The sequence below is a fragment of the Lemur catta genome, chromosome 7 (genome assembly GCF_020740605.2).
Source record: "Lemur catta isolate mLemCat1 chromosome 7, mLemCat1.pri, whole genome shotgun sequence".
Taxonomy (NCBI): domain Eukaryota; kingdom Metazoa; phylum Chordata; class Mammalia; order Primates; family Lemuridae; genus Lemur; species Lemur catta.
In genome coordinates, this window is record NC_059134.1 from 75,828,927 (window position 1) to 75,844,530 (window position 15,604).

Below are 15,604 nucleotides of genomic sequence, written 5' to 3' on the forward strand. Positions count from 1 at the left end.
TCTGAACACTTGACATACCTCATTATAACCTCTCATTCCAGTGTGGAAATAGTGTTGCCATTCCCCTTTTGCAGATAAGGAAGCTGATACACAGCGGTTGAGTAATTTCCCAAAAGTTATAAGCTAATATCCCTTGGAAGTGAGGATCAAACCTGGCAGTCAGACTCACAAATTTACATGCACTCCTTACTGATTTCTTTACCTAGAATTTCTTGGAGGGGTAAATATACTAATGTGATCTATAAGCTCCTAGAGGGAAATGGAATATATGGTATTTTCCAAATGTATTTAATCATAAAAATGGTCCCCTTACCACTTTCTTTTTTCCCCAGAAGCATCATCCTATTCTGAGAGGCTATGAAAATATACTTTGGGAAAAATATTATCAATTGAAACAAATTTGAATAAATTGTAACATAGAATTGTATTGAAATGAAAGTTTTCCACATCTTGCCACAGTTAAAACCTATGTATCTTAAGGTACTAAAGAATATTGAATTTTACTCATTTTTCCCTTCAAGTGTTACTTGGAAATGATTTTCAAGAACATGACTGGAAAACCTTTAGAGGAAAGGCAGCTAAAATCTAATAAGGATCATTTGTGCCAGGCATTTTACCAATACTTTCTGTATTGTCTCACAGAATCCTCTCAAACATTCAGCTGGGAAATTGTTTTTATCATTGTGTTATAGGTGAAAAAATAAAGTCTTAGAGAGTTTAAGTTCTCCAGTAGTATGATGAATAAAATTCAAGCCCTGACTCCCAGACTTACAATATATTTCACTCCAAGCTGCCTCCAGTGGCATGTCCATCAAATGCAAATATTTTATTCATAAATCTAGTCCTCTAAAGATTATCTGTACCTTTATTATAATATAATTAATGCTCAACTGTAGGAGAGTATTCCTTATACTAGCGGTCCCCAACCTTTTTGGCACCAGGAACAAGTTTTCCAGGGACTGGGAGTGGGGGGTTATGGTTTCAGGATGATTCAAGCTCATTATGTTTATTGTGCACTTTATTTCTGTTATTACATTGTAATATATAATGAAATAATTATACAACTAACTCACTGTAATGCAGAGTCTAATGCCACTGCTGATCTGACAGAAGACGGAGCTCAGGCGGTGATGCAAGCAATGGGGAGTGGCTGTAAATACAGATGAAGCTTTGCTCACTCACCTGCCCCTCACCTCCTGCTGTGTGGCCTGGTTCCTAATAGGGCAGAGACCTGTACCAGTCCATGGCCCAGGCATTGGAGACTGCAACCTTATACCATTTTTACTTTTAAAACATTCAGAATACAAAGGTCATCACAATTGCATAATCAATAGTGCTTAATGTAAAGAAATGGATATAATGTGTTTATCTGACTGTATTCTAGTGATAAAAGGTATATCAATATTTATTAGGTGTTTACTATATGCCAGGCACTGTTCAAAATGCTTTATCCATTTATCTCATTTAATAGATAAAACTAATTAGAATTCTATATATTATAATATATATTGTTGTCTTTCCTGCTATCTTCTTAATAGAAGTCATAAAGGAATTCTCCCATATTGCCAGTATAGCCTTGTTGTATTGTCTCTTGCTAATTGTAGATATTTTTAAAGTAGATTAGTATTATTTCAAGACATTTTCATAGCAGAACTTCACAGTTGGGTAAAAACATATGAGATTTTATACTTACACAGTAATGGTTTAAGGGTATTTTTCTAGTTTAAGAAATATGAGTACTTGAGAGCCTAAAGAAAAGACAATGAATAATTTAATTGGAAGTCAGCAAAGGGATTTGAAGTGTTATAGAGTTACCTTCTTTGTGCTACTTTTAAATTAAATCATTACAGATCAATAGAAAAATCACCGACATTGTTATTGACTCTGTGTAATTTCTTCTTTACCATAAAAATTCTTCAGGATTATGCTGTGTGGTAAAAATCAACTCTCTGAAACAAACCAAGCAAGAGAGGCACCAGAGCTCTGTTGCTATAGCAACTGAACTTGGCAATGTCTACTGGGACTTGCTCTAAGGGGAGGTCCAATGATAGTGAGAGATATTACGTTCTTTCTGCTCTTATGACACATATTGATTTACTGTGAGTAAAAAGTAGCATGGTTCACATTGCATACCTTTCCTGGTGATGAAAAATAGGCTGTTGTGGAAAAATGCAAAGGAATTTTAAATGAGTAACAAGAAGATTAAAACCTCCATTTATCTTAGTAGAAACATTGCAGAGGTGGCCATTGCTCAGCAGCTAAAAGTCAAAAATGCATTTTTTGAAAAAAAATGTAATCCCTTTGTATAATTTAGCAATTTATTAGAGCAGTGATTATGATTTCACAACTATACAATGGCTTATAGTTGTTTCTAAAGGAAAAATATGGTTGCATTGCTTCTAATATATATAACACTTCAGACATTTATAGTGCTTTAATCCAAGGTGAGAGAAAAATGACTGCTATTAATTACATGAATATTTGCAAACTCGGTCCCATTCTTTGCCCAAGTGCCTCAAAACTGAGCACTAATTCATTAAAAAAAAAAAACAAGCAATAACATTTACAATGTATTTATGTGCTTTAATTTCAATTTTTAAATTCTTTTTGTTGTAGCGTCTTTGTTCCATGAAAAACACTCTCATTTGTCATTTAATCATATTCACTGAGGCTGGATATAATTTACACTTTGGTAAAACATCTCTCAAAGGACTTTGCAAATATTCATAAATCCTCTTAACCCCTTTTCTCTGAGAAAGACATATACAAAATAAATAATGACTTGCCCTTGCTGTGAAGAATTCAGCTTGATGGGGTGTTTTCTTTCTGAGACTTATCCTTTGAGGTTGGAAATCTTCAAGTATAAAGAAAATTTAAACTGTACTTTATCCAAGATTGCAGCCTGACACTATATCTAGTTGACGTCACTTTTAAAAGCAAGAAAAAAGTGAAAGTTAATATTTATTATAGGAATGGAAAAAATAGCTAATATATCTGGACATTCTTATTCAAGCTAGAGAATTCCATTTCTTCTTCCAATGACTTGTTAAGAGTATATCAAATGTAAAAACAATAAATAAATGAGAACTCAAAACCAAAAATCATTCTTCCCTGATAATTTGCCACTATTGACCATTTAGCAATGTTTAGGATTTTTAAATTGTCTACCGTCACCTCACTACATAAGCATTCTTACTCAACTCTAACTCAATTAGCAAGGGTTACGATGTCTTTAAATTGTGCAATAATTACACATTTGACTTTACTTCAGCTTGAATAATTTTCTGTAGCCATTATGCTGCATCTAGAATAAATGAACAATTTTTTTCTCACTAGCCACAAATCAAAAATATTTAATTAAGACATCAGAAAACTGAATGACTTCACTGAGAAAATACACAGTTCCTATGATCTGCATTCTCAATTTCTGCATTGCTATAGCCTTCCTGTTATTAAGATAAATTTGTTAAATATATATAGATGTATGTCTTATATATTAATGGTAATGTTTTGTATGTGTATGTATATCTATGTATATAATCCATACACACACGTGTGTGTGTAGTGAAAAGCAACAATATTAGAGAATTGAATTAGTCCAGTAATTTAGCATTTTAATTGATTTTAAAAGAAGTTGATTTTTCTGTGCCTGAAATTTAAATCCCTAGTCAAGAATTTTGTGAGAAAAATAAGTCTTTTTTTCAACATTCCTATATGTGTACTATTTAATACTCACTGAATGCTTTTAGTGAGTGTATTAGGTGTTTTTCTAAGTACTTTCCTTAGATTCTTTTATATAGCTCTCACAACTTTTTGAGGTAGACACTATTATGATCCTCATTTTAACAATAAGGAAAGTAAGCATTAGATAGTTAATGACTTGTCAGAGATCACACAGCTAGTAAGCGTCCATAATTTTATTTGAATTTAGTGTATCTGATTTCAGAGCCCACGGTTTTAAATATATGCTATGCATTTCATTTCAGAATAGTCTTTTGGCATGTCATTTTGTAAGTGTTACTGCTCAACCTTTTAACATCCCTTGATAATTGACCTGCACTTGATGTATAGCCCCTAATTTGCTTATTCCTTTACCTATGTGCTTTGGCAAAGCATGAAATTTAGCAGCTAATCCCTGTTGGAGAGGCAGAAGATAGCACCCAGGAAACGGTTTTATCAAACAGCAACAAAAATAAAATTTAAAAAATTAGAAAACTCAAGAAGAACGGTTTTCATATTGTTTAGTATATTAATTGATATTCTTTTCAATATATTGACCATACTTGGAAAGTCTTCCAAAAGCAAAATTTATTCTAAGAATGAAGAAACTTAGGAAGATTCACAATTTACTACAATTATAAATTTTCATTTACAATTGGCCTTTGCTCAGTTAAGATTAAATCTTCTTAGTTTGATTAGATATGGAAGGATTTTCTGAGCATGTTATGGTGGGGCAGGGAGGTGAAGTTGTGTTTTGCACCTTTTTATACTTTTATTAAAGGCTCTAAAGTAAACTTATGACCAAGTGCAAAATGAAAACTTTGGCATAGCAACTAATGCTTTGAAAGCAAGTTTTCTAAAAATGGGTGTTAAGTAATTTTTAAATAACCTTTTTTCTTAACTGTTTTTATCTTGTTACTTGATGGCAGTGCTGATATCTTATTTTTATATGGCTTGTAAAATACATTCACTTATATATTATCTCATTTTAGCTTCATTACCATAGTGTGACCATTAATTAACACATTCTATTGATGAGGAAACTGCAGCTGATAGATATTTAGTAACTTTCCTAAGGTAACCCAGCTAGCAAGTATTTGATCCGGGATAAATCATATTATAAGATTTTTTATATTAAATTCCATGCTTTAAATGTCACACAATAAAATTTCCCTTTGAAGTTTTTTTAAAAACTTTGCATAGATGAAAACAGTTGTTCACTATGTTTTTGATTTTCAAAGCATTTCCCTTAAATTACAAAATACATAATACATTGTAATATTAACTTACAAAGGTTATAAGATTTTTCTCTTCCTTTCTTTTGTAGTCTTCCCCAACAAGAATATTTCTTGGTTTATATGTTCTGTACTGATGCAAATGTGAATGATTTTTTCCAAAAGGGAAAGAAATGAAATAGTCATACCTAATGTGTTGTGTTCTTGAATAATTGATGAGCCTTCTAGCCACCAAAGAACAAACTGAAATATCTGTCATATAAGTTGTATATAGTTCTCCCATGGGCTCAAGTTGCATAAACAAGATACAGCCAGATTCATTTAAAAATATATGTTGCAAATGTGGCCATTTTGAATTTGTATTGAATATAGTCAAGCCTGGTAGAAATGCTGCCATTACCACATTCACCATAATAAATTAGACTCATTTAGTGCTATCCTTTTCATAAAATTGGGGAGATTAGTTTCCATAGGGCTGGTCATTATAGAGCTTGCCGTGCATTTTCCTCTAATACTTGACATTTTGAATTTCAGCTCTTCAATAAAAACATGTAGTCTTGGTCCTGGACCCTTCACCTAAACTACCAAGGCTTCCATTGCAGAAGTCTTACTGATTCGCATCAATTTTTAGTTCACTGAAATGGTGTGTTTGAATTTTATTTTCGTTTGAAGCTTTGATGTACACTGCTTGATGACATAGTCTGCCGTGGCCTGCTATCTTATTAGAAGCATACTGAAATCTTAAGGAATTATTTATGTAGATTTGGGGAGGAACAAGGTGTGAGTATTCAGGTTGAATATTGGCCTGAGGATATATCACTGACTTTTCTTTATTATGAAATTCCAGATGTTACTTAAAAAAACAAAAAACAGCCAGCAAGTTATTTGCTGGTAGTTGCCCTGTTTCCCTAAAAGAAAAAAAAAAAATAACCAGCAAGAAGAAATCACTACATCAAGTCATTACTTGTCTCCTAATTGTAGCTTTCTTTTATGTCACCATCTCTTTTACATACCAGCTTTTCATGCCAACTTCTAATCCTCAGGCACTACATTCACACCTTGTCCTTCTGACGCTTTTGTCAATTATGGAAAAAAGCCTTCTTTAGCCAAGAATTCTTACAATCTAGTGTGTGTTATAGACAAGTTTTAGAGGATTATAAACTCCATGGGGAAAAATTATAATTATTTGAGACATCACCACAAACTGGGTTTTCTAATCCTTTTTTGAAACCAACTCATCCAACGTTTTATTTGTGCCCATTCCCAGAAAATGATATTTCGGTTAACAATCTCTAACTTTCACTGAGAACATGGGTCATTTGTCTTATTTTTCCTAAAATCCGACCTGTATAGAATAAAGGTGGTAGAGATCATTGCATAGTCTGAGGCCTCATTTAAAGGCAGATAAGAGGCAGGCCTTATTTCAAATTTGTCTTCTACCTTTTGCTTTAGGCATAAGATCTCCAAGAATTCCATTCTAGAACTGCAGTACCCAAAGAGTAACACATTAATTTGTTATCATCTATCAATGTGTTAGGCATGATAACATTACTCAGCCCAGGACTTTTTTTTTTTTTTTTTGGTAATCATTGTCCTTTGCAGTCCTGTGTTAATAGAAAAAAATATGGAAACTGACATGGCACACAGTTTTGTTAATGTCCCATTCCCTGCTCACCTGGTAGGACTAAGGCTAAGGTGGCTTTTAACCTTGCACAAGCAGATAATTTGAACCACAATGTATATGTCACAAAACTCTTTTCCCACAGTGATGTTTACAAAACACCTTTATACCTCTTACTATTTCTCTAAAAACCTACAGCCAACATAACAAGTAACTAGAGGTATTCTCAGGAACAATAAAAGGAATGTGTCTCATGTCCAACCTTGTGGATATCATTTATCTCCTCTATTTCTTCAACATCTTGTAGCAAAAAGAAATTCTCCAATGAGCACTGGAAGAATTTGAGAGAAACTTGAATTTTAACGTCTTAGCACCAAAGATGTAAACAGGATCTTTCCCCATGTACACCATCCATAGATCTGATGGATAACATGTATATCAACTATAGGGAAGGTGAAGATGAAATATTATAAGGATAAAAAGGAAGATAGCCTTGACTAATAAAGAAATTCCAGCCACAATACTATCTAACCATGGAAAAGGAAACTAATGTTTTTGAAAGATGACGTTATTACCTTGATGCTTAGACTGAGAATTTGAAACATATCCTTTGATTCTTTTTGAAAGCTTTTCAACAAATTACCTTTCAGATAAGTGTCTCCTTGTGAGTTTAGAACCTCTAATCTAATTGTAAATTAATCTCTCCAATTGTGAGATTAGAATGCTGCATAAATGCATTTTAATGACAACAGAAGAAAGTGGCGAAGTAGAAAAAAGTATTTCCTGTATCACACAATTTTCTGACGGTAAATGCAATGATAAGGTTTTGATAGGAAGCAAAGTGTCAACACCAGTGAGCTGAGTGAGTAGCAGGGAAGTCAGAACAAGATAGTAGGATATTACCCCAAAGTAGGAAGTTTCATACTGAAAATAAAGATTTCATTTACTTAATTTTTCCCAGGACTTTATTATATATTCTCTTAAGTCTGTTATGTTTCTTTTGCAGAACTGAGACACAGACTTGATATCTGTTTCCCTAGCAAAATTATTTCCTTGCATGTATCTTTTATTTTGGAACAGGAGAACAAAGGATGCCAGAAGAAAGATAATTCTAATATTTGTGTTTTGAAATGCCAACAGCCAACGCAGTCTATGATTCTCAGACTGTATATGCCTCACTTATCATTTAATGTGAATTACTATGCAATAAAATTTGCCTTCACTACAGGATATGAAATAATATAGAAATAGTTATTCTCATTATAAGCTAAAAAGAAAGTTTTCTTTAATCCTGTGATAAAAGATCACAGTTTGCATTTTTAGGTGATGTTAGTGTGCCTTTCTGCATTAGAGAGCATTTTATGAACTTCATATCTTCTTGTTTCAGTAGGGTCTTCATGTTTGTGACTATGTCTCCACAGCCAAAGCAAAGCAGACATTTAAGGTAATTACTTAGATAATTAAGGGGAAAATACCTCCACTTTGCTTTCACTGTGGAGCCTTGACCTCCAATCCAATGAGGGATGTTGAATACCCGAAACTCAGTATTTTGTCCCTTTTGTTTTTTTAAGTGAGGTACTAAAAAACACTGTTTCTCCTTTGGTTTTCCCATAATACTTTTTAAAAACGGCAATCTGGGGTTTATTGTGGGTGGGTGGCAGGCAGTAACCTAGTGTATGTCTTCTTCTTAGTGTAATTCCCATTCTCCAGCACATTCCTTTGTTTGACTTATTATTAAAAATGTTTTAACATATAAACTGGGTTTAGCTTCTACATGCAATATCATCCTGTTCTTGGCTTTCAAATATTTGAAATTACATTTGTGGAATAAAAATAAAATATATAATTTCAGAATGTCTCCATTCTACTCCCATTGCACAAATTGCCCTTTGTAGTCTAACACAAATGGACCCTCACGGATCTCTGGCAAATTTCTGCTCCTGACACCATACCTAACCTCCAGATGTATCAGTACTTTAACAGGCCAGTTCGATAAAGGTTAAAGAGGACAGGAATGGAACAAAATTTGAATTTGAGATACTGAGATTGCCAGGGCACACGGGAGGATTAGCTCATTTTTAGGTTTTAAATATTAATAACTATCATTTAGAAAGCGCAGCTTACTTGAGAAAGTCTTGTCTCAATACAAAATAATATTAAGAGAAATCCCACTTTATAAATTTTGCTTCAAACTGGATGAACATATGTTGAAAGTACATTATGAGAATACGTTTAGATTTCTATAAGAGTATGGGTAAATGCATTCCTTTATCTAGCACTTATTCCTTCATTCATTCACCACATTTGTAAAGGTGTGCCATGTGAAAGAACTATTAGAAATCTTGAGGATACGGTTGCTCTGTAATCTCTGTTTCTTTGTAAAGATTATGTTTAACAATGTATATATTGGTCACATATTACTTAATTATTCTGACAAGTCAATGTAATTTAATTGATTATCCAAATTAATAGTTGACAGGCAGCAGAAAGAGATGAGTGCCTGAAATTTCACTTCTAAAATTTCAACAGACCTGCAAATATGTTATAGAACATAAGCGTGTATGATTGAGTGGGGTGGCAGAAACACCAGGCATAACTTTTCTTGGGCCTGTTGAAAGGTATTGCATAGAGAATTATGAAGCAAGTTACTATTAAATGAACATGAAACCTAAATCTGTGGAGCTAATCTGACTATGACAGCTTTGATCCCCACTCATCACCAGAGTTGACCGAACCACTCTTGCTGGCTGGTGTTAAGTTTCCCATTTCACTATTCAGGTGTCACTTGGTTAAAGAGGAAGATGTTGCCTGACAGGTTTTTTTTGTTCAAAGAATATGCGTATCTGTGTTCTTTTCACTACTTAAAGTGCCACACCTCTCCTTGTGTCCTATAAATGTAATGTTTTACTTTTCATCAGTGTCTTTTAATAGGTCATGTGTATTGAACTAGAAAGATAGGAATGCCATTTTCTAAAAACCCTAGTTATGATTCTTTATGTTTTAATGTGAATCTCTAAAGAGTATTTCTGAAGTTAGTATGATGTCAGTAGGCATCATGGATTTTGTACTGGAGGTTTTTAATGGAGGTGGAGTGTGAGTTTATTTTGGAGGCAGTTCAAATCTCCCTTTGGGGAGGCAAAAAACTGTGCAGAGTTCTCTTTTCTTCTTTTCTCTGCCTTCCCTCTATTCCCAGAGAAGATGAGTAGAGGAAGAGAGGATAAACTATCAAGTTTTGGGGGTGGCATCCTCATTTTGAAGCCTTGTTTTTATTTCTGTCTAAATACAGACATAGAATGATAACACTGGCATTGTCCTAATTGAAGTCAAATATACTAAAGTCAGGGGCAAGATTTGCTTCCTATATTTCTCAGAGACCTAGAATGCTCGAAGAAAGAATTTGGAGCTGAGCTACTTCCACTGGCTCTTTTCTGGTTCTAAAACAATCAGAGGGGCCTTCAGTAACCACATCAGAGTCATTTCTCTATTCATTCTTGAACCCAAGAAGTTCTAGGAGAGTGCTAAGGACTTCAGGGTTTGTTGTACCTTGGCACCAAAGGCTGAAATACCTCTGAAGGCCAGCAGAGAGCTACACGGTGCCAACCTGCTAATTCTCCCTCCTACTGGAGGCTGCTGTCTTTTGCTTGTGGTCTTATTTTACTCACACCATTCCCCAGAGGAAGCTCAGTCCTCCACCTCTTCTGACTTTAGCTGTTAAGGCTTGCCAAGCTGTCTTCATTTCTACGTCTCATTACCCATGTCTGTGCCCAGTTTTCAGTTTTCTCTGCCTCATTTCAAACCCTTTTTCACAGATGTGACTTATATTGTAGTCATCTTTGCTTCTTATGTCCAATGTCACACGTCAGTCTTAATCCCTCATATTTAGACCATCTTTGGATCTTGCCAGATGTATGCAGGCTGGAGTTGGCTATTCTCCTTGGGGCTTGTTTGGTATGAAATGTTCTCTCTGAAGCAAGATTGCCTGTTTTTGTTTCCATTTATCAGATCAATTTCTTTCACTTGATCATCATTTCAAGATGCTACTTCTTGACCCCCCCACCCCTCACAGCAGGTTATAAAAAAGGTGGCAAATGTTGTTTTAACCAATAAGATTCCAACAGTTTCCACGTAACTGGAGGCTAGTGAGAGAGGTGTTGCTATCTTAAAATGTGTCCACTCAGTATATGCTACCTGGAAATTCCCAGTTAAATACCTCAGAGCCCCATTTTTATTTTATGTGCAATTTTATATTCAATGATCTACAAATTTATTTACTCTATTAGAAGTATTTCTCCAAATAACTCAGGACTTTTTCAAATTATTAGATGTTGGCGATATACAAGTGGCTTATGCTTAACTGTGTTCTCTTTCTGATTTTCTTAAAGAGAAGGGCTTTCAAATTAAGACACATCTTTGATTAAAGTATATTTAGTATGCTAAACTTTGTTTAAAATAATAATTCCTAGACTTTTTTGGTGGCAAAACATTTGAAGATTAATCCAGGGAACCCAGAGTTGAATTGCATGAGAGAGTACTGAAAGCAGTACTTGATATATTGACTTTAAGAACTGAGGTCATGTTTGGGAACCATAAACTCAACATCAAAGTTAAGCTAGAGATCTACTTTTCATCAATCTTTCATGTGATGCATTTCTTGGGGTTAGATTTGAGCTTGGAGTTCTCAGCAGGGTTTTACCTATCATTGGTTTTTTCTATTAATTTGAACTTCAAGAGTCAAGAAGGGTTATTAGGAGAAAGTAAAGTCTGGGATGAGACTCAAGGAATAAGCAGATGTTGGTCAAACAAACTAGAAGGGAAAGTATTCCAACCAGAATCGGAAGGGAAACTGCATGCACAAAGGCCCCGAAGCAACAGAGAACACGAGAGGAAGACAGAGTGAGATAGTATCAAAACTGTAGAAGTACAGCCTTCAGAGCCAAGGACAAGGGGTAGGGTGCAAGATGAGAGGCTTGCGTAGCCAGGGAGACATGAAGCCGGCCAGCCACATAGAGCCAACTCAGGAAGAGCTACTTGTATTATGAGAGCTTTGGATTTCTCCTGAAGGCAATAAGATAATTTTTAGAAAGGGATAGATGTAAGTAGATTGCATTTTAAATTACATAGGCTATAGTGCAGAGAAATGAATTGCAAGGGTCTAAAATTGGAGGAATACCATCCAACCACATTGGCTTAGGAAGTATGTGGGTCATGATGGTGGCAGCTCAGCCTGGAGACACCCTTCATAAATATTCCAGATATATATTATCTACTGGGTGAGGCTTTCTATCTTGGTATATAGGTTATTTAAAATTAAAGCACTGTTAAGTTCTTTTTGTTGCTTAAACAATAACAAAAAAAGAAACGTGTTAGTTTTGGCTTGTTCTGACATATCTGCCTGGCATGGAGAACTTGGCTGGTTTTTAATAGGTCAGAGTTTCCACTTGTTAATAAAGAGTTTCTTTGGTGAGAATTTTACATAGAATAAAATTGTAGGCTACTCATAGAAACTAAAAGAGAATGATGGGAAATGGTGTTTTTATATTTTACAACTGTAGTGTTTTTTTTTTGTTTTTTTTTTTAAGAAAAACAACCTCTGGGTAATATCAATTGACAAGAGTCAAATAAATTCACAAAAAGGCACAGACTGGTGATCCTATCAACAAGTTTTTAAAAATTTGTTACCCTATACTCTTATTCTCCAGATGTTACTCAGATTCTCAGTTCCAGGTCTGTTGGTGATTTAGTGCACGTTTCATTTAGCATAGCAGAGCTATAAAAAGTACAGTGCTCTGCCCCAGTAAGCCTTGCAGTGAGACCAAGGCATTTATATTAAAAACTGCTCCTTGGGCCAAGAATCTTCCCTGGAGTATTTTTTGGCCATTGACAAATTTCTTTACATGAGTTCATTACAAATATACCCAGAAAGCAGTGATTCCAGATGTGCAGTGGAGTTCAGAGCTTTGGGTACATGTTAACACAATTTCTTCATCTGCTGTTAAGTCTGTGAGTTGTCAGTAGCACGTAGTAAGCACCTACTGTGTGCCTGACACTGGTGTCACGGATCAAGCAGTGAACAAAACAATCTTTTTATATTCTGGAAGATGGACAATAAACACATAGACCAAGAGTCAGATAGTAAATGGCCAGATATAATTATTTAAGTTCCATGAGTACATGGTTTCTGCTACAACTGCTTTATATTTTTAGGTGCAGCAGGTAATGAATTAGCATGGCTGTGTTCAAATAGCACTTTATTTATAAAAATAGAGTGTGGCCCAGATTTGTTCTATGGGCCATAGTTCAATGACCCCTAACATAGATCATTAAATAAGTACGCTCATCTTATGTACTAATAAGAAAGAAGATAGAAAAGGATAATGTTGAAGAAGATGTACTAGAGTGGTTAGGAAAGACTTCCTTGTGATTGGATTAAATCGATGTCCAAATGATTAATGAGCAAGTTGTCAGTATTGTCTATCTTTATCTTAAAATTATATGTAAAGCTATGAAAGTTAAGTTATAGTTTATAAATTTATGGAAGGTAGAACCATATAGAACATGCTGACATGTACAGAGACTCAATAATTGTTGTACTGCTGTTGAAGAGAGTTTCAGATAATATCTTCTTATAAAACCTCAGCCTTCATTAATTCATGCCTTCCTCTGAATTTCCATGGCCTTTATTAAATGACAATACTCACTTAACACTGAGAAAATGTAACACTGGTCAGTATATCTTTTATGTGTGCTGCCTTTAAGGGTATGGACAGTGTTTTATGAGAGTTTCTATCCTGGCTGCTTGTTTTGGCATTCTTCTGTAGCTGGCGCATCATAGCTATTGGATTATCATTTCATGAGGATCAGAAACGTTAAAAGAGGATGCAAGTAGGAGTCCAACAAAAAGTGGCTCAGGCTGAGAATTTGCTTTCATGGTGCAGCAACACATGGTAATTTGCGTATATGTAAAATATTAACTGGAGAAAAAATAGCAATATGCTTCTGAACATCAAGTGATCTCTCTGATAAGATCTGTAGGGTTAGCTGTTTTATGTGTACAGTAGTTGTTAAACCCTGAGCCATACAACAAATCAGATAATACAAGTTTTTCAATAATACAATGTGATGTTTGGCTCACTTGTTTAAAGCACATGGAATAATTGCTCAAACAATAGGTATTGCTTCTTGCAAGGAGCTGGTTAGAAGTCATGGCTTCAGACTTCAAAGATCCAGGTGGAAAGAGACTCAAGAGTTAATAATTCAAATAAAATAAGACAAAATGAAAGGTGCCAGGAGAAAAAACAAGATTTGGAACAACAGATTCATTAATTCATTTGACAGGCATTTATTCAGCACTTATTATGGGCACTATTTTAGGCACTGATGGATTTAGACAGGTAGGTTCAATGTATGTTAGATTTATCTGGAAAGCTTTCAAAGGGAAGGTGGAAATTCACCAGTGTTCTGAGAAATATAGGGGACTTGAATAAGAGCAATTTGGGAGAATAATATGGTAAGCAACACAGAGGCATAGGAGGAATTCCAGGGATCTTTGAACAGTGAGTGGCCCAGTTTGGCTGGAGATTATAGAGAACACAAGTAGGCAGTAATGTGAGAAAGAGAGGTTGGGGGGAGTTGTGAAAGGTCTTGAATGTAAAGTCCTCCCAAATGACATTTTAACCTGAAGGCATTGGACAGCAATTGGAAGTACTGAGCAACAGAAAGATAAATTGAAGTTTAAGGCAATTAATGTGGCAGAGGTTTGTACAAAGAATTATAGGACGAGCAGAAGGAAATATAGACAATGCTGCCAATTAGAAGGTGTCTCTAATCATTCATATGCTATTAGCCTTCACTGAAATGGCAGAGAGAATGGAAAACCAATGGACAACGTGAACAGTATTTTGAGGGTAGACTTGATTGGATATTAATGAAATAGAGGGAAGAGGTAAAGAACAAAATAGAATTTTGAAAATGATGACTTCTTAATAGAAATTACTCTTCCCCCAGGAAAAAAAAAATTAGTTGAGAAGAAACATTTATAGCTTAAAAGAGTTTCTGAGGTCAAGTGATTCTGCTATCAACTTGCTGTATCACCTTGATCAAGTTATTTAAAATCTGTGTGACTCATCTGCAATGTGAATTATAATACTCATTTTTTAGAGCGCTGATTATTCATTCATTCAGAGGATAATCCATAAATTATTTTCTAGCTCCTGGAAATAGAATGGTGAATAAGACAAGGTTCCTGCCTTTAAAGAGCATATTTTCTATTAGAGACAGATTCTTTTCCAGTAAGCAAATATATACAAAGTAATTTTGAGTTCTGACAAATGTTAGAAGGAAACATTTGATGCAATTTAGAGTAATGGGATTTGGGAGGGGTTTCTTTGGGTAAAGCTCTGAGAGATGGCCTCTCCAAGGAGGTGATATTTGAAATGAGACCTAAAGGATGAGAAGGAGCCAGGCTAGAGAAGAGCAGGGAGAGCATTTCAGAGGTGACAAAAAGAGCAAGTGCAAAGCTCAGCTTATTTGGGGAGCAGGAGAGCTGATTTCTTAGCTTATATTTGAGCAATTCTGGGAAGTGGGACCGATTTAGGCATGCCTTACCTATACTGGTAGTACTTCATTGTCAGACTCTGTGTGGAAATTATAGCAGATTTTAAATGGTTACCTGCCCTCTAGTGTCCTCCATGGTTTGTTTAATCCTGTTAATAAGCGTTTCCCAAATGCCTCGGAGGATGTTGAAAGTGTGTGCGTGAACTTTTGTCCTGTGAAATGCATTACTATTTCTTTATGTAGGAAACAGACCAAAAAAAAAAAAAAATGAGAAAACAGCTTCTGTTGAAGAGGAGGAATATATTTATTTATTTATTTTTGTAAATGAGAAGGAGTAGAAACAGAGGGGAACAAGAAGTGTTCTGTTGAGAGGAATGACTTGCATATTTCAGTTGGTCTGTTCATTCTTATAAAACTAGGGCAAAACAATGATCCCATTAAATGTTATCTTTTTTTTTCACTTCAGTGTTTTTCT

The 15,604-nt window shown here is 34.8% G+C and overlaps 1 protein-coding gene across 4 annotated transcripts in view; it reads left to right on the forward strand.

Moving 5' to 3' along the window:
* GAS2 (growth arrest specific 2) overlaps positions 1 to 15,604 on the forward strand; it is a 122,879-nt gene that overhangs the window by 75,053 nt on the left and 32,222 nt on the right. The window contains exon 8 of one of the 4 annotated variants that reach the window (XM_045557691.1): positions 7,967 to 8,020. The exons of 2 other annotated variants lie outside the window; for them this stretch is intronic. In XM_045557691.1, the coding sequence (XP_045413647.1) occupies positions 7,967 to 8,020 (54 nt within the window). Of the gene's footprint in view, positions 1 to 7,963; positions 8,021 to 15,604 lie in introns of those variants that run through there. One more of the 4 variants, XM_045557690.1, reaches the window with a different exon arrangement.